We start from the raw sequence: 20842 nt of genomic DNA, 5'->3' as shown, positions 1-20842 counted from the left end.
AAACAGTCTTACCTTTAAGTCTTATATAAGATGTGTTGTTGCTGAGAAATCCTAGAAATCCTCTTGTATCACTTTATATAATGTCTTCCAGGCTCTGGGCCGGATGCTATGTGGAAGATAACTCTGCCTCCAGAGCTTATTTTACCTGAATTGGCATTACCAGTGTGATATATGATGGCCGCTCTCTGCTCTCCTGTTCACTGCAGAGCTGTGTGTGATTATACCGGACACATCTGCAGGTTCCTCTCAGCTTCCATCTCACAGGCAGACAGGGTTACAATATTGTTGCAGTAGAGCAGAACTCAGAGAGAAGCAAACATTTGCAGCACTTTGGACACAGTGCATTTCCGCTTCATCCAAAGCGCTGCCTTCTATTGAACGCAGGTGAATCCGCATGTGTTCGCTGAACCGTGTGGATTCACCGCGTCCAATACATTGTATGGGTGAAATAGACATGCTGTGGTCTGGAGAGATGCGTCGCATGTCCGTCTCCGCAGGTGAGCAGTGGGCGCCTCTGGGCGCATAGTGGACATGGAATTTCTTGAAATCCCATCCACTATGCTGTAACATCTAGCCACTGTGGGTTGGACGCTACACTAGTACACAGTGTCCAGCTCGCAGCGTTTACTGATCGTGTGCATATAACCTTGATGTAAATCAAGCTCTGGGGACACCATCTTCCAGGCACCATCCGCCCGGCACCATCCGCCCCTTATACTGGAAGAGGTAATTTATATGAAGTGATAAAAGATGATTTGTCAGTAACACGGCATCTGATATGAGACACACAGGGATCATTCCCCTCAGCAGTTTGTATGCCCATAGTAATAGTTTAGGTCAAATGTGGTGACAGATTTCCTTTAACATCTGAGAATCCTGACAGCGTGTGGTGCGCATACTGTCAGGCTACACCGACAATCCGTAATGAACAGGACGGCAGAGTATTTTCTCTGCATACAAAACTCTTGCCTTCTACTGAACACAGGTAAATCCGTATGTGTTCACTGAGCCATGCAGATTTATAATATTCTTTTGAAATTGACATGCTGCTGTCCTGAAAGACACGCCGCGTGTCAGTGGTCGCGGGTGATCCGCCGGTGCGCATAGTCACATAGTGGACATGGATTTTCCAAAAATCCCATCCACTATGCTATAACATCTGGTCACTTCGGTTTTGACACTGCCTACATATGGAGCATCAAAACTGCAGCAATTCCTGAATGTAGGAGCGTACCCTCAAGATTCACAAGTCTGCTGTCACATAGAGTGGCTGCAGACAATCATCAGAAGACCAGACACCCTTTTAACCCCTTCAAGACCTTGCCCATTTCCGTTTTTGCGTTCTCGTTTTTCGCTACCCTCCTTCCCAGAGCCATAACTTTTTTATTTTTCCGTCAATATGGCCTTGTGAGGGCTTGTTTTTTGCGAGACAAGTTGCACTTTCGAACGACATCATAGGTTTTACCATGTCTTGTACTAGAAAACAGGAAAAAAATTCCAAGTGCGGTGAAATTGCAAAAAAAGTGCAATCCCACACTTTTTTGTTTGGCTTTTTTGCTAGTTTTACTAAATGCTAAAACTGACCTGCCATTACGATTCTCCAGGTCATTACGAGTTCATAGACACCAAACATGTCTAGGTTACGTTTTGTCTAAGTGGTAAAAAAAATCCAAACTTTGTTTAAAAAAAAAAAAAAAAAATTGAGCAATTTTCCGATACCCGTAGCGTCTCCAATTTACGTGATCTGGGGTCGGGTGAGGGCTTATTTTTTGCGTGCCGAGCTGGCATTTTTAATGATAACATTTTGGTGCAGATACGTTATTGCATTTTAATCCAATGTCGCGGCGACCAAAAAAACGTAATTCTGGCGTTTCAAATTTTTTTTCTCACTACGAAGTTTAGCGATCAGGTTAATCCTTTTTTTTTTATTGATAGATTGGGCGATTCTGAATGTGGCGATACCAAATATGTGTAGGTTTGATTTTTTTTGTTTTCATTGTTTTATTTTGAATGGGGCAAAAGGGGGGGGTGATTTAAACTTTTTATTTTTATTTATTTTATTTTTTTTCATATTTTTTTTACTTTTTTTTTTTTTTTACTTTTGCCATGCTTCAATAGCTTCCATGAGAGGCTAGAAGCTAGCATAGCCCGATCGGCTCTGCTACATAGCAGCGATCATCAGATTTGCTCCTATGTAGCTGAATTGCAGGCTTGCTATGAGCGCCGACCACAGGATGGCGCTCATAGCAATCCGGCATCAGTAACCAGAGAGGTCTCAAGGAGACCTCTGGTTACTATGCCGACGCGTCGCTGACCCCCGATCATGTGACGGGGGTCGGCGATGCGAGCATTTCCGGCCGCGCGGCCAGAAGCGCCGGTTAAATGCCGCTGTCAGCGTTTGACAGCGGCATTTAACTTGTTAATGGCGGCGGGTGAATCTCAATTTCACCCGCCGCTATTGCGGGCACATGTCAGCTGTTCAAAACAGCTAACTTGTCCTGGCTTTAAATGCTATTTACATTTACATGAATGATAGTTATGAATCTAGTAGACTTAGGATGCGTGCCCACGATCAGGAAGCGCAGCATTTTGGACGTAGCTCAGCAGCGCTACGTTCTGCACTAGAAGCACATTGGATGGGATTTATATAACTCCCATTCCCACACTGCGTAAACTTACCTGCGGTGCGGGTTTATAATCTGCAGTATGTCGGTTATCTGCAGCGGAGACTCTAGTAGTCTCACCCATAGCCATTGATTAGATGCAGTAAATCCGCATGATTGTACACTGTACACATGTAGGTTTACCTGCGTGATTAGATAGAGTAACATTGGGGTGAATGCAATCCGATTTTTTTTCGTGTTTGTTTTTGCGGATTGCACTTGTCACATTCAATCGCAAGCCCTTATAAGGAATCAAAGGGGGAGCATACATCGCAATTGGTCTTACATGATAAGAAAGGGCATATCAGGGCTCCATTGGTTATAAATATCATGGGGATGTTGATATAGTCATGAGCTTCCTCAGTGGTGCATAAGTTGTTTAAATAATGTATAGATGAAAATAGTATTATCTATGAGGAAATAGAAATGTGTTATATATTGAGCCCCATACAAAACATGCAAGTAGTATAAGGATATATGTGCCACAATGGTGGCTTGGTAATAAATTAGTAGATGTGGATTCATCAAAAGTCAGGGCACAAAATACTCGCAGGCAAGGTATATAGAGTACCTAGTAATTACTGGAATCATTTGCCCTTTGAGGAAGTGACGACAAAACGCATGTGGGGCTTGTGCACGCGTGAGTATAATCCATAAATAGTGATTTATTATTAAACTATCACGTTGTGGCACATATATCCTTGAACTTTTTTCATCTTTTGTATGGGTCTGGATAAATGCCAGTACTTATCTCCTATACTGTTGTTTTCCTGAAAATAGGACAGTCTGATGATATGTTTTTGCTCCAATAGATGGGCTAGGGCTTATTTTCAGGAGATGTCTTTTTTTTTTCATGAACAATAATGCACATTCTTGAACAGAAGAAAAAAAAAAATCAACATTTATTCAAATATATTCATGTACACGTGCACACACACACACACACACACACACACACACACACGTCACACATACACACACGTCACACATACACATGTATTGTAGGGATTCACTCTTTTTGGTAGGCATTAGGCCTTAGGTAGCGTTCGCACAGGCAATGCAGTTTTGGTCTAAACATGTGCAGCTTTTATTGCTTTTCACAGTTTGCACAGCACCAAAACAAACTCATAAACATAAATCCCTAGCCTTGTCAATAGGTTAACTAAACAGAACCGGCTACTCATAGACGACTAAGCCATTGTCGGCTAAACTGAACAGATCCTGGCTACTCATACACTGCTGAGCTAGTAAAGAACGACACAACAGATCAATATGCATGCCACCTTATGGAAACCGATTATTGGCTCCCATCTCCTCGGGGACCCAATTTACATTTTCCAGAGTACCTTTTACTCTTAAGTCTCTGAGCTGGGCAGTCCCAAAGTTGGCCTGGTACTCCTCCAGGTCAGGGATAATGGCTTCACAGCATGCTTCCTCATCCTCCTTTCTAGCCAGTACAGTGAACAGAAATTCACAGTTTACATCATGTGACATTGATACCATAGCCCATTCCTACTGGCATACTGGACTATTGGATGCTACATGTTTTGCCCATAAGTACCAGAATAAAGGAAAATCTCGACCGATAAAAAAAAAAACATGCAAGTCCTTAACCACTCCCACTTGGTGGAACATGGAACCACAGTCTGTGCGTATGTCGACCTGGGCCATGGGATAGTTCTTGGTGTCTCCATGGATACACCTTACCTCCATCCCCGGAAGTGTGGCCCTTGCCAGGGTCACCAAACTCGCTGAGGCCGGAAGCCACGTCACTTTGACACTTGTTTAGTCACCTGGCATTTCTGAGGCCCCTTGCCAGGATAGGCGAAGTAGGAGTAGCAACGGACTAAGCTGCAGTCCATCGGGTCTGAGGTTAAGGGACAAATGACTGATACATAACCCAGAACTCCACACCTCCAACAGATAATGGTACAAGTTGTAACCTTTGGAATTTTACTCTGATCACCTCCTAAGTCTTTGTGCACTCTTCTGACATGGCCTTGGGCCCCATGCTTTCGAGTCTTCCAGAAATGTAACCTTTGATTCCCTTGATTATTCAGGATGGTCTCCATGTCCAAGAATCTTTCCACAAGGCTCACATGGTCATCTGCATTTTGAGGATCTCCTTGGGCAGCACACCAGATGTAACAGATTGAACATCTGGGAACGGGGAAGTTTGTCCCTTTGGTAGCGCCAGAGGTGCATCCGTTGTGCACGGTCTGGCAGGGTAAAGCCCAACTGTGCCTTTAACTTCCGGGTTGAGCTTGTCGTTTTTTTTTTACATCTTGCAGGGCAAGGTCGTAGTACGCTTTCCGCAGTTCGGGCGTAAAGAATGGAGCTAGGATCTTTTTCACCATTGCTCAGGGGGCAGTTTCTATCGGTCTGACACCCTCTCAAACGCATCCTACTAAGTCTTCTTCTGTAATGTCTCCCGTACTGTTTGCCTCACCTGGATACCGTCACTTTGGCTAGCAGGTGATACCATCTCTGTGGCCTGGATGGCTTCTACCAGGAGAGCCATCTGCTGCTGCTGTGACCTGTTGTTACTGCTGCTGAGGCTGATTCTGCTGCTATTGTAACTTATACCGCAACTGCTGCTGAAACTGCTGCTTTAACTTCTGCTGCTGTGATACCACTAGATCAGAAGTTTGTTGGTTTCCTGTTGGGTCTGCTGCTGCCGTTACTGCACCTGGACTAATAGCTTTCAAGCTGTGTTCACAATGCTGTAGCTGCCTTTACCCCGAACATTCAGTATTTTCACTGCAATTGCCTGTGCTCTCTGGGACTTCACACTCCATTACATCCACCAATTGTAAACATTACACATTAAGCCTTGGGTAGCGTTCACACAGACAATGCAGTTTTGGTCCAAACGTTCAGTTTTTATTACTTTCCACAGTTTGCACAGCACCAAAACAAACTTATAAACATAAATCCCTAGTCTTGTCCAGGCGCTAACTAAACAGAACAGGCTATTCATACACGGCTGAGCTAACCCCAGCTCGGTCGAACAAAACAGCTATTGTCCATAGCAACCTCGGAAACTTGTGGTTTTCTGTGCAGACTCTCCTCAGACATGGATTCTGGCTTGTCTCTCTTTAGTTCCAAGACACATCCAGTCTGGTCAGCTCCCTGACTGTGTAAAAACAGCTAGCCTGTTATATGCAGGTCCACCAAGGTGACACACACACACACACACACACACACACACACACACCACTTACATACTCACGTATATGCACACACTGCACATATGGTACATACCTCCTGTCTCCTGTTTAGTTTCTTTAGACTTCCACAGTTAGAGTTTTTGGTGAGGACATGGTAACATGACCATGATTGATGTACAAACCTCAGCACCATAAAAAGAAAATGGGACTTGTAGATCTTGTTGTAGTGTTATTTATTTTGATCCGGCAAGGAGTCCAAACAGATTTGGGCCAGATATGGTGCTGCAGTTTCTACTTACCGTAGATTAGTCTGGACCATGGGTCCCTTCCTCAAGCACACTATAATTAAAGGGAAAGTGCTGCTGGTCTTCTCCTTCACATGACCATGATGTCACCAAAGGTCCTTAAGCAGTCTTAAGCTTGGAATAAAAACAGCTAGGGCCCCTAAGAGAGTGCTACCCTCTACCCCAACTAATGCCGGCCCTGACTGTAACTAGGCCTTATTTTTGGAATATTGCTTATTTCAAGCATACTCCAAAAATCCTGTAAAATCATGCTGGGGCTTATTTTTCGGGAAACATGGTAGTTCTCTGTATGATATTTTTAATATCTTTCATCTTTGTATCTACACTTTATTTAAAGAACTTATGTACCATTAAGGAAGCTCTTGACTATATTAATATCCACACATATCACTAATAGAACTATTGATATATCTGCCTTATTATCATGTATGAAGAATGATGTATTACTCCCCTTTTGATTTCTGGTAGTATGACGATTCTCCATATTTTTAATTGGTTTTACTCATGTAAATTACATTACAATGAAGATAGATTATTTGTATACCATTTTGTTTGTGGTAGTCATTTTTATAGGTTTATAGATATCAGATCAAGGGTTTTTCCCAGCTCTGAAATTGATGGCATTCTCAGGATATGCCATAAACGTCTCATAGATGCCGATCACACACCTCACGGGGTTTCTGCTTGTGTTGCCGTGAACAATGGTGCCATTCATTTCTATGTCAGATGGTGCCAACTAGAGTGTGAGCGGTTATAGTAGTGACCGATCCTTCTATTTTTTTCTATAGATTCAGTTTGAAGCCCCTTTGCCCCAGAGCTAAACCTGTTTCTTCTAATTCCTACCACTATTATTGTCTCTGTACTTTAGCTTTTCTAAGGGCAACGTCTGCTCTGATTATCTCTGAATACCAGAACAGTTTATTTAAAAATGGGGTAAGAGAAAAGCTGTTTTTACCTCCCTCGATCTTTCTATAGTGAATTTAGTGGAGGCCACCACTACTCCATTGGTACTAGTGATGGTGTTATCTCCAAGTGACCGATCACATGAACATGCAGCTGGACATTACTAAATTCAGAACAACCCTGGCAGTGACTGTTGTCACTTGTCAGGTCTGTTTTATCCTGTAAGTGGGGATGCTATGGTATACGAAAAATAATGATAAAACAAAAGTCCCCAAAAATTCTTTATTAACCTTTGTGGGACACCTCATTTGAGGCACCACTCCAGTGTTTTTTTCTTTTCATTTCAGTGTTGGAGTGGTCCTACTTATTTAAGTTACTTGACCCTAGTATTATATTTGCCAGCTGTGCCTTCAGCTCTTCCCAGCGTCACTCCAATTCTATGCCGTCATCTTGTGACCCCAATTTCTGACTGACCGTAATTCAGAGGTTATGATCACAAGATCTTAATGGAAGTCTGAGAACCCCGTTCTGGCCTAGGTCTGCCTTTCACAGACTTATTTTGAGTTGTGACCTCTGGCTCGCCCAGCAAACACTGGCATGATTCGGCAGGTCACAAACTGCTGTAAACCGAGCGGAGTGGCGCTGGGGACAGCTGACTGGTATGAGACTAGATGCAGGGAACTGAGATTAATGGCACCACTCCAGCCCTGCAATAATAAAAAAAACACTGGAGTGGTGCTTTAAAAATAAAGCAAAAAAAAAATAATGTCCAAGTAAAAAAAGTAATCATAATAAAAATTAGATGGAGACATAAAGTGGCATGGCATATCAAAATGGCACTCTCAGTATAGTGTAAAAAGAAATTTAGGATTTTAATTCATTAAACAAAATGTGTTTCAGTGAGAAAATACACAATGTTTTTTTCTACACAATGAAAGGGATAATATTACAAAGACAGCAACGGCTATGTGGTGAAATAATGACTTTTTCTGCAATGGTCTCTGTAATAACCTGATAAATGTAAGTTATACAACATTTGACCAGCACATGCCTAAAATTAGAAATGTGTACTAATGATAAAGGCCCAGAATGCTACAAGGGCGAAGGGTTGAATGTCATTGCATGCGTTTATCTGCCCTCTGCAGCTATGGACTTTGAATTCACTAAATGCTGCTATTCTGCGCTTATTTTCCCATCATGTGCGAGTCGTGTTCTCATACTGTGCTCAATGTGGTGGCTGATGCTTTTAGGGAATTGGTGTTTCCGGGGAATTTACCCTGCCTGTATGGCTTGTTACTCTCCGGGTGTAGCAGGGGTTAAATGGCGGTCCACCTGCCGAGCACCTGCGTGTGTTCACGTTCCATTGCAGATGTAGTTTGCGGTCCCAGTGTAATTCAGGAATGTGTATGAATTCTCAATGCTTTGGTTTAATGCAGATGCTGCTTTGGATGCGAAGAGGTCCCTCGAGCTCCAGCCTAACAATGCAAGCGCTTTCCTCAGGAAGGGGTACGTGTCAGGACTAGTTTCCAATTACATTTATTACCGTCTGCAAACCTCTGGCCATGCAGCGTTAAATTGGATATTCATCAGTGCTGCTCTAATATAGATGAAGTTGTCCTATGAAAAGCGCAGGAATACCAATGAGCTAATGAGGAATGTTGACCACTGATCAGACAGCTTCGCTGGTACACAAGACCCCCAACTTTCAGCCTGCAGTAAACCGCTGTATGAACGCCGGGCTTGTGTTACTGTAACCCTGATGGCTGTCATGTAAAACTAAGTGAATTACTATTTCCTTTTTCCATCAGTCCTGAGCTGCATTATTGCCAGTAGTCACAGTCCTTTGGAAAATGGATGTTCTGATTATGTTCTTTGCTACAGGCACGAGGAAATGTGCGGATCAGAAAAGCGCTGATATATTTAATGAGTGCATTTGATGTGAAGCCCCCCACTTTGCCTAAATCAGAGACATTTTTAAATTCCGCCTCACTCTTCTGCCGGATTACTTTGTTACCACGGCAACTGCAATTTGAAAGTTGTTTCCTCTCTTAGAGGTTTTCCGATTTGCATGATGTCATTGTATTAGCAGAGCATGTAATCTTCTTCAAAGTGCCCTTTCTGTGCCCCGCGTGTTTTTGTAGTAATCTACATAGGGCTTTGGATGTCCTGCTTTATGATAATCTTGTCAGACAACTGGGCACGAGTGTTTGCAACAAGAAATCAAAATCTGACAAGTATATTTTATGTTACGATCTACCGAAAAAGAGGATTAAAAAAAAGCAAAAAGCATGCTTGTATATATCTCTAATCCAGTACATATAAATTATACTTTTTTATTGCTATGTATAGAAACTCTATATTTCTAATATATTCACAGCATTCTGATATAAGAATGTGCGTACTAACCAGATAATGACAAAGCTGCATAAATTTACGGTGCATGATCCTGGCCTTTAACCCCATGCAATCAGACATTTTACCCTGCAAGTGTTAAAACAATAGCCTTTTTGGTTTCTGGCTATGTTACACAGCTGGGAACTCTGATGGGAAGACGGAAGCGGTTTATCACTGCTTCTGTCTTTTCCTCTACTGGCTACATAGCACTCAGCGAATGCCGTTAAGAATAGAAGCATCGGCAGTGCATCACGTGATTGCTGGGTCTCTGTTGGCATGGCAGAGCTGTAGAGTGGGGAAAAATGTTCCCAGAGATCATGTAATAATCTATTGGTGTCCCATTATGCAGAAACTATAAATACAAATAGAACATCTGGATTTTTTTTTTTTAAACTAATAAAAAATACTAAAATATATATATATATATATATATATATATATATATATATATATATATATATATATATATTAACATACACACACACACACCGTATTTTTCGGACTATAAGACGCACCGGACTATAAGGCGCACCCAGGTTTTAGAGGTGGAAAATAGGGGAAAAAATATTTGAAGCAAAAGAATGTAGTAAAATATTTAATAACATACTATTATATGTGGTGTTATTATATATAATAGTATGTTATTATGTTGGAAGCTGCGGGACCAGTGTGGTGTCTGTGAAGTACTATATGAAGATGCTGGAGGGTGAGTATAAGAATGGAGGCACAGGGCTTATATTGAAAGCACCACTCCAGCACTGCAAAATAACACTGGAGTGCTGCTTTAAAATCCCATGGGAGAACTATAACTCCCAGCATGTCCTGCAGATCCTATGACATGCTGGGAGTTATAGTTCACTAAAGGAGTGGCAGAGTGCTTTATTGTGTTTTGGAAAGACTAACCTCTTAATTGTGGCAGCCAGCATGTGGTGAGGTAAAAGCATCCCATGACTGCACACACAGAGCCCTCTCTCTTGTTGCCTTTCCACAGCACAGGTAATGGAAGCCAGCAGATTCTAGTGTTGAAGTCTGAAGGACCTGTGATGATGTCAAGAAGAGGGAGGGCTCTGTGCTGCCATGTGATGCTCCAGCCCGCCCACTTCTGACATCATCACAGGTCCTCCTTGTGCACACTGCACAGCACTCAGCTCCAGCCCAGGCAGGTATGCAGCGATCTCCTCTCCCCCGGACCCTGCTGCTGCTGCCTCCTCCTCCCCCGGACACACGGATCTCCCCAGCTGTTGCAGGAATCAGCGCTGAGGAAACCATGTGTGTCCCTGCTTAAGTGTAGTATTCATTTGCTGCTCCTGGCTCACAGCTCAGCTGATAGGTGGGCAGGGAGTAGCTAATGAATATTCACTGCACTTAATCATCGGGACCACATGGTTTCCCTCTGATTCCCTGGCAGTGGGGACATTTTTCTGCCTCCTGAAGTGGGATAACAGTGCGATCCCACTCGCTGCTGCCCCCCTCCCCACATGCTACATCCCTACCATAAGACGCACCCACACTTTCCTCCCAAATTTGGAGGAAAAAAGTGCGTCTTATGGTCAGAAAAATACGGTATATATTTATCTCAAATACATTTTATTACATCCATATAGCAAATCAATCTACAGTTATCCAGATGACCGAAATAACCTGGAGAATTCATACGGCAGGTTATTTGGTGTAACATGTGAACAGCATAAAATATAATTTAAAAAGAAAATAAACCAAAAATTGCTTTGGTCTACGTTTTTCCTATACTATGCAGGTTTCTGTAAAATTGCATAGTAATTTATATGTACCTCGAAACCGCATTGAAAAATGTGATTTTGTCCTGCATTAAACAAAGCCTCATACTGTCACATAAAAAAAATTACAACTGCAAAAAGAAGAGGCAAAAAAAAAAAAAGTAGCCCTGTCATTAATGTCTGTTCAGTCCTGATCACTGAGGAGTTAAACGCAGCAGTATTGCACTATATTGCACCAGTCAAGTGCCCACACACAAAATGTGGAAGATGGCTCAAGACACCCAACTTGAAAGGTTTATAGATGTATGAGGCTATTGATGTGTGGGCCCAGAGAACTGATGGCAGTCTGTGCAGTCAGCGCATAGGCTATGTGCACACGTAAGAAAAGAGGTGCAGAATTTTCTTCACAAAATCCGCATCTCTTGGCAGAATCCGCAGCTGTGGATTTGCAGCAGTTTTTATGCGGCTTTAGTGCGTTTTTTGTGCGGAATTGATGCAGATTTTCTGCAGTTTTTCCCAATGCGGATTTCAATTATGGAGGGGTGCAGAAATGCAGAAACGCTGCAGATCTGCACAAAAGAAGTGACATGCACTTCTTTGAAATCCGCAGCGATTCCGCACTGATTTTTCTGTACCATGTGTACAGCTTTTTTTTTTTTGTAACATTGATTTACATTGTACTGTAAATCACGGTGCGGATCTGCAGCGTTTCTGCGCCGAAAAAAACGCTGCGGATCCGCACTAAATCTGCATCGTGTGCCACACAGCCTAAAGCTCCATTTAATTGTAGGTGTTTTAGAATAGGTTTGTGAGTGATTTATTTATGACAGAACTCACAGATTACTGTTTGAGTACTATACTGTATGAAGTGGAGGGGTATGGCTAAGCCCGTTTAGAAAGGAAGGCTTGTTGGTTCTTTATTTTTTATATGAGAGATATATTTTTTTTTATTAAACATTTTTCAAAAATACAATACAATTAAACCCCAATGTCCGTATGCTGCTGTTGATAGAAGAATGCAAAGATAAACATTGGCAAATATATAAAAACCACATACTATCATAACAGTAAAGGTGCTTATGATAACATGTTTATGAATAGAATCACGGAATATTCAATCTGCTTATAGCTCAAAACATTCATGCTCTAGCCCACATTAACGTCAGGGGGGCCATATTTGTTCTATCCAGCCAGGGGGTGCCCATATAATTAAAAAAGCAGGTACAGCAGTATGTGAAACCCATTTATTTTTGTGATTTCCAAGTTTAAACCATAATGTCTTGGTCCCCTCACCTGAGAATGGCAGTTAGGATTAATACAGTTTAATTAAATTAGTGATATGTGTAAAGTAAACATTAAGTAACCAAGGTGAGGAATTGAACAATACCCGACCAACTCAAGGGTTGACTAAAGTAAACCATGTCCCAAACTCCATGCCCACCAATGTAAGCTACTCCCTACCAATTCAACTCTTCCCCCCCCCCCCCACAGTTACATTTGTAATTGTGTATTTTTTTCATGAAATCATGTGAACTTTTTTGTTCAGAATAGTCACTATTCTTTCAGACATAAAAATCTTTTTCCACTAAATAATTTGTTCAGTTTGCCCTTTTTTCCAAAATGTTTTTTTTTTTGTTTCACATATGTCTTGCATTGGTGACCTAACACCTTACATTGTTCATGCTTCTGTGGTGGAAGCATAGCTGAAGTTTGGGATCCTGAAAAACGCAGCCTCTTTACTGCCAAAGGAGCAGGTTTTCTCTGCAAATCGTTCTTTGCACTGCCTGCTAATGTGTGGACTGGCCAGGGCTCTCCCAACCAGAGAATTACAACTTCATTTACTTCTATGGACTAATTTGAACGGACGTCTAAATGAGCATTAACAGTCTTTATTTCTTGGGAAGCAGCAATAATGTATTATGAATAACATGCCTCCTAATATTGATAATTAGGAATATTAGATGTCACCTTGTAGTTTTGTGCCCCATAATAAAACCTTGGAGCCTTTGATGACTCCTAATAAATGAGTTAATAGTAGTGTTATATTATTCCATGAATCAGTTCTGTGTGCACATTTTTATTACCGTATATTTTGCACTATAAAACGCACCTAGGTTTTAGAGGAGGAAATTAGAATAAAAAATTAATCAAAAAATGTGTTCATTTCTGTACTAATATCCCCTAAACTGGTATAAATATCTCCCCATTACAGGTATACATGGTCCCTTCATCCTCATTCTAGTATGCATGGCCTCATCCCCCATCCTTGTATGCATGGCCCCCTCATCCCTATACTGGTATGCATGGCCTCCTCATCCCCATCCTGGTATGCATGGCTCCTCATCCCCATCCTGATATGCATTGCCTCCTCATCCCCCATCCTGGTATGAATGGCCTCCTCATCCCCATTCTGGTATGCATGGCCCCCTCATCCCTATCCTGGTATGCACGGCCTCCTTATCCCCATCCTGGTATGCATGGGCCTCCTTATCCCCATTCTGGTATGCATGGCCCCCTCATCCCTATCCTGGTATGCACGGCCTCCTTATCCCCATCCTGGTATGCATGGGCCCCCTCATCCCCATCCTGGTATGCACGGCCTCCTTATCCCCATCCTGGTATGCATGGGCCCCCTCATCCCCATCCTGGTATGCCTGGCCTCCTTATCCCCATCCTGGTATGCATGGCCCCCTCATCCCCATCCTTGTATAATAAGCTAATAGCGTGTCCGCTATTAAAGAGAAATGAATATTCACTGCTCTCCACTCCCATGCGTGTGGAAAGCAGTGAATATTCATTTCTCTTTAGCAGCGGGCACAGGAGTTAGTCGCAGCAGTTGACTCCTGCCTCCTGTGACCTGCTTCTCCGCTGCTTCTGCTGCTTTCCCGCCTCCCCATCCACAGCTAGAGCCAGGTACATCAGGACTATAAGATGCACCCCCCCCCCCCCCCCCCATTTTCCTCCACATTTTTGGAGGAAAAAAGTGCATCTTATAGTTCGAAAAATATGGTAACTTGAATGTTAACCCTTAAAAGGATTTTCCCATCTCCAAGATCCTATCCCAATCTGTTGTAGATGTCATAATAATATTATTAGGAAATACCTCTAATTAGAAATGTAGTATAACTTATGTCGCTAACCACATGTGCAGGCATTGCAGTAGCTTAGGTATCCATGGATACGAAAACTTGTATAGTAACATAGTTTAAGGTTGCAAGAAGACTTTAAGTCCATCTATTTCAACCGATAGCCTAACCTAACATGCCCTAACATGTTGATCCAGAGGAAGGAAAAAAAAAAAACCACCCATGCGGCAAACACTAAGCTCGACATTCGAGAAAAAAAATATTTCCCGACTCCACATGCAATCAGACTAGTTCCCTGGATCAACGCCTTATCAAGGAATCTAGTATATATAACCTATAACGTTATACTTTTCAAGAAAGGCATCCAGTCCCCTCTTAAATTTTAGTAATGAATCACTCAATACAACATCATACGGCAGAGAGTTCCATAGTCTCACTGCTCGTACAGTAAAGAATCCGCGTGTTATTATGCTTAAACCTTCTATCCTCCAGACGTAGAGGATGCCCCCTTGTCCCTGTCTCAGGTCTATGATTAAAAAGATCATCAGAAAGGTCTTTGTACTGTCCCCTCATATATTTATACATTAACATAAGATCACCCCTTAGTCTTCGTTTTTCCAAACTAAATAGCCCCAAGTGTAATAACCTATCTTGGTATTGCAGACCCCCCAGTCCTCTAATAACCTTGGTCGCTCTTCTCTGCACCCGCTCCAGTTCAGCTATGTCTTTCTTATACACCGGAGACCAGAACTGTGCACAGTATTCTAAGTGTGGTCGAACTAGTGACTTGTATAGAGGTAAAATTATGTTCTCCTCATGAGCATCTATGCCTCTTTTAATGCATCCCATTATTTTATTTGCCTTTGTAGCAGCTGCCTGACACTGGCCACTGAATATGAGTTTGTCATCCACCCATACACCCAGGTCTTTTTCATTGACAGTTTTGCCCAGAGTTTTAGGCTGTGTTCATACGTTGCAGATTATTCGCGTTTTTTTCCCTATAAAAACGCTATAAAACCGCAAATAATCTGCTTATATTATGCATCCTATCATTTTTAATGAATTCTGCACTTTTTGTACACATGATGCGTTTTTTTCCGCGGTAAAAACGCATCGCAGTAAAAACGCAGCATGTTCATTACTTTTGCGTTTTTTTTGCGGATTTCCCACTTAAAATGCATTGGGAAATGTCCGGAAAAAAACGCACCAAAAACGCGTAAAAACGCTGTAAAAACGCGCAAAAAACGCATGCGGTTTTCTAGCAGATTTCTTGCAGAAAATTTCAGGTTTTCCTCAGGAATTTTCTGCAAGAATTCCTGAACGTGTGCACATAGCCTTAGAATTAAGCACACAGTTATACATGTTATTTCTTTTGTCAAAGTGCATGACCGTACATTTATCCCCATTAAAGCTCATTTGCCATTTATCAGCCCAAGCTTCTAGCTTACAAAATCATCCTGTAATATAAAATTGTCCTCCTCCTGTACTGATTACCCTGCAGAGTTTAGTGTCATCTGCAAATATTGAAATTCTACTTTATATGCCCTCTACAAGGTCATTAACCCCTCTGTGACCTTAGACGTACTATCCCGTCGAGGTGACCTGGGCCTATCTGACCCTCGACGGGATAGTACGTCATAGCCAATCGGCCGCGCTCACGGGGGGAGCGCGGCCGATCGTGGCCGGGTGTCAGCTGACTATCGCAGCTGACATCCGGCACTATGTGCCAGGAGCGGTCACGGACCGCCCCCGGCACATTAACCCCCGGCAAACATGATCGCGGTGTACCGGCGGTATAGGGAAGCATCGCGCAGGGAGGGGGCTCCCTGCGGGCTTCCCTGAGACCCCCGGAGCAACGCGATGTGATCGCGTTGCTCCGAGGGTCTCCTACCTCCCTCCTCGCCGCAGGTCCCGGATCCAAGATGGCCGCGGCATCCGGGTCCTGCAGGGAGGGAGGTGGCTTACCGAGTGCCTGCTCAGAGCAGACACTTGGTAAGCCTGCAGCCCTGCACAGCAGATCGTCGATCTGACAGAGTGCTGTGCACTCTGTCAGATCAATGATCTGTGATGTCCCCCCCTGGGACAAAGTAAAAAAGTAAAAAAAAAAATTCCCCACATGTGTGTAAAAAAATAAATAAAAAAAATATCTTAAATAAAGAAAAAAAAATATAAATATTATTCCCATAAATACATTTCTTTAGCTAAATAAAATAAAAAAAACAATAAAAGTACACATATTTAGTATCGCCGCGTCCGTAACGACCCAACCTATAAAACTGCCCCACTAGTTAACCCCTTCAGTACACACCGTAAGAAAAAAAAAAAAAACGAGGCAAAAAACAACGCTTTATTATCATACCGCCGAACAAAAAGTGGAATAACACGCGATCAAAAAGACTGATATAAATAACCATGGTACCGCTGAAAACGTCATCTTGTCCCTCAAAAAACGAGCTGCCATACAGCATCATCAGCAAAAAAATAAAAAAGTTATAGTCCTGAGAATAAAGCGATACCAAAATAATTATTTTTTCTATAAAATAGTTTTTATCGTATAAAAGTGCCAAAACATAAAAAAATGATATAAATGAGATATCGCTGTAATCGTACTGACCCGACGAATAAAACTGCTTTATCAATTTTACCAAACGCGGAACGGTATAAACGCCTCCCCCAAAAGAAATTCATGAATAGCTGGTTTTTGATCACTCTACCTCACAAAAATCGGAATAAAAAGCGATAAAAAAATGTCACGTGTCCGAAAATGTAACCAATAAAAACGTCAACTCGTCCCGCAAAAAACAAGATCTCACATGACTCTGTGGACTCAAATATGGAAAAATTACAGCTCTCAAAATGTGGTAACGCAAAAAATATTTTTTGCAATGAAAAGCGTCTTTCAGTGTGTGACGGCTGCCAATCATAAAAATCCGCTAAAAAACCCGCTATAAAAGTAAATCAAACCCCCCTTCACCACCCCCTTAGTTAGGGAAAAATAAAAAAATTTAAAAATGTATTTATTTCCATTTTCCCATTAGGGTTAGGGCTAGAGTTAGGGCTAGGGTTAGGGCAAGGGTTAGGGCTAGGGTTAGGGTTAGGGCTAGGGTTAGGGTTAGGGCTAGGGTTAGGGCTAGGGTTGGGGCTAGGGTTAGGGCTAGGGTTGGGGCTAGGGTTAGGGCTAGGGTTGGGGCTAGGGTTAGGGCTAGGGTTGGGGCTAGGGTTAGGGCTAGGGTTAGGGCTAGGGTTACGGCTAGTGATAGGGCTAGGGTTATTGCTAGGGTTAGGGCTAGGGTTGGGGCTAGGGTTAGGGTTGGGGCTAAAGATAGGGTTAGGGTTTGGATTACATTTATGGTTGGGAATAGGGTTGGTGTGTCTGGGTTAGAGGAGTGGTTAGGGTTACTGTTGGGATTAGGGTAAGGGGTGTGTTTGGATTAGGGTTTCAGTTATAATTGGGGGGTTTCCACTGTTTAGGCACATCAGGGGCTCTCCAAACGGGACATGGCATCCGATCTGAATTCCAGCCAATTCTGCGTTGAAAAAGGAAAACAGTGCTCCTTCCCTTCAGAGCTCTCCCGTGTGCCCAAACAGGGGTTTACCCCAACATATGGGGTATCAGCGTACTCAGGACAAACTGGACATCATCTTTTGGGGTCCAATTTCTCCTGCTACCCTTGGGAAAATACAAAACTGGGGGCCAAAAAATAAGTTTTGTGGGAAAAAAAAAGATTTTTTATTTTCACGGCTCTGCGTTGTAAACTGTAGTGAAACACTTGGGGGTTCAAAGTTCTCACAACACATCTAGATAAGTTCCTTGGGGGGGTCAAGTTTCCAATATGGGGTCACTTGTGGGGGGTTTGTACTGTTTGGGTACATCAGGGGCTCTGCAAATGCAACGTGACGCCTGCAGACCAATCTATTTAAATCTGCATTCCAAATGGCGCTCCTTCCCTTCCGAGCTCTGTCATGCGCCCAAACAGTGGTTCCCCCCCACATATGGGGTATCAGCGTACTCAGGACAAATTGGACAACAACTTTTGGGGTCCAATTTATCCTGATACCCTTGTGAAAATACAAAACTGGGGGCTTAAAAATCATTTTTGTGAAAAAAAAAAAGAATTTTTATTTTCATGGCTCTGCGTTATAAACTGTAGTGAAACACTTGGGGGTTCAAAGTTCTCACAACACATCTAGATAAGCTCCTTGGGGGTATAGTTTCCAATATGGGGTCACTTGTGGGGGGTTTGTACTGTTTGGGTACATCAGGGGCTCTGCAAATGCAAAGTGACGCCTGCAGACCAATCCATTTAAGTCTGCATTCCAAATGGCACTCCTTCCCTTCCGAGCTCTGTCATGCGCCCAAACAGTGGTTCCCCCCCACATATGGGGTATCAGCGTACTCAGGACAAATTGGACAACAACGTTTGAGGTCCAATTTATCCTGATACCCTTGTGAAAATACAAAACTGGGGGCTAAAAAATCATTTTTGTGAACAAAAAAAGAATTTTTATTTTCACTGCTCTGCGTTATAAACTGTAGTGAAACACTTGGGGGTTCAAAGCTCTCAAAACACATCTAGATAAGTTCCTTAAAGGGGGCCAATTTTCCAAAATGGTGTCACTTGTGGGGGATTTTAATGTTTAGGCACATCAGGGGCTCTCCAAACGCAACATGGCATCCCATCTTAATTCCAGTCAATTTTGCATTGAAAAGTAAAATAGCGCTCCTTCCCTTCCGAGCTCTGCTATGCGCCCAAACAGTGGTTTACCCCCACATATGGGGTAACGTCGTACTCAGGACAAATTGCACAACAACTTTTGTGGTCTAATTTCTTCTCTTACCCTTGGGGAAATAAAAAAATGGGGGCGAAAAGATCATTTTTGTGAAAAAATATGATTTTTTATTTTTACGGCTCTGCATTATAAACTTCTGTGAAACACTTGTTGGGTCAAAGTGCTCACCACACATCTAGATAAGTTCCTTAAGGGGTCTACTTTCCAGAATGGTGTCACTTGTGGGGGGTTTCAATGTTTAGGCACATCAGGGGCTCTCCAAACGCAACATGGCGTCCCATCTCAATTCCAGTCAATTTTGCATTGAAAAGTCAAATGGCGCTCCTTCCCTTCCGAGCTCTGCCCTGCGCCCAAACAATGGTTTACACCCACATATGGGGTATCAGCGTACTCAGGACAAATTGCACAACAATTTTTGGGGTCCAATTTCTTCTCTTACCCTTGAGAAAATAAAAAATTGGGGGCGAAAAGATCATTTTTGTGAAAAAATATGATTTTTTATTTTTACGGCTCTGCATTATAAACTTCTGTGAAGCACTTGTTGGGTCAAAGTGCTCACCACACATCTAGATAAGATCCTTAGGGGGTCTACTTTCCAAAATGGTGTCACTTGTGGGGGGTTTCAATGTTTAGGCACATCAGGGGCTCTCCAAATGCAACATGGCGTCCCATCTCAATTCCGGTCAATTTTGCATTGAAAAGTCAAATGGCGCTCCTTTCCTTCCGAGCTCTGCCATGCGCCCAAACAGTGGTTTACCCCCACATATGGGGTATCAGCGTACTCAGGACAAATTGTACAACAAATTTTGGGGTCTATTTTCTCCTGTTACCCTTGGTAAAATAAAACAAATTGGAGCTGAAATAATTTTTTTGTGAAAAAAAGTTAAATGTTCATTTTTATTTAAACATTCCAAAAATTTCTGTGAAACACCTGAAGAGTTAATAAACTTCTTGAAAGTGGTTTTGAGTACCTTGAGGGGTGCAGTTTTTAGAATGGTGTCACACTTGGGTATTTTCTATCATATAAACCCCTCAAAATGACTTCAAATGAGATGTGGTCCCTAAAAAAAAATGGTGTTGTAAAAATGAGAAATTGCTGGTCAACTTTTAACCCTTATAACTCCGTCACAAAAAAAAATGTTGGTTCCAAAATTGTGCTGATGTAAAGTAGACATGTGGGAAATGTTACTTATTAAGTATTTTGCGTGACATATGTCTGTGATTTAAGGGCATAAAAATTCAAAGTTGGAAAATTGCGAAATTTTCAAAATTTTCGCCAAATATTCGTTTTTTTCACAAATAAACGCAAATTATATCGAATAAATTTTATCACTATCATGAAGTACAATATGTCACGAGAAAACAATGTCAGAATCGCCAAGATCCGTTGAAGCGTTCCAGAGTTATAACCTCATAAAGGGACAGTGGTCAGAATTGTAAAAATTGGCCTGGTCATTAACGTGCAAACCACCCTTGGGGGTGAAGGGGTTAAAGCGAACCTGTCACCCCCAAAATCGATGGTGAGGTAAGCTCACCGTCATCAGGGGCTTATCTACAGCATTCTGTAATGCTGTAGATAAGCCGCCGATGTTACCTGAAAGAGGAGAAAAAGACATTAGATTATACTCACCCAGGGGCGGTCCCGCTCCGAAGGGCGTCTCAGGTCTGCTCCGGCACCTCCTATCTTAATTCCATGACGTCCTCCTCTGGTCTCCGCGCCGCTGCTTCGGCGCAGGCGTACTTTGCCCTGTTGAGGGCAGAGCAAAGTACTGCAGTGCGCAGGCGCCGGTAAGG

The 20842-nt window shown here is 42.5% G+C and overlaps 1 protein-coding gene across 5 annotated transcripts in view; it reads left to right on the top strand.

The window, feature by feature from the left end:
- Positions 1-20842, top strand: part of SUGT1 (SGT1 assembly cochaperone of MIS12 kinetochore complex) — a 169270-nt gene that overhangs the window by 27323 nt on the left and 121105 nt on the right. For all 5 annotated transcript variants that reach the window (XM_077297292.1, XM_077297295.1, XM_077297290.1 and 2 more), the window contains one exon: positions 8478-8547. In XM_077297292.1, the coding sequence (XP_077153407.1) occupies positions 8478-8547 (70 nt within the window). The remainder of the gene's footprint in view (positions 1-8477; positions 8548-20842) is intronic.

The sequence above is a fragment of the Ranitomeya variabilis genome, chromosome 3 (genome assembly GCF_051348905.1).
Source record: "Ranitomeya variabilis isolate aRanVar5 chromosome 3, aRanVar5.hap1, whole genome shotgun sequence".
Classification (NCBI taxonomy): domain Eukaryota; kingdom Metazoa; phylum Chordata; class Amphibia; order Anura; family Dendrobatidae; genus Ranitomeya; species Ranitomeya variabilis.
The sequence above is the reverse complement of the archived record's forward strand: the minus strand, read 5'-3'. Positions and strand labels throughout refer to the sequence as shown.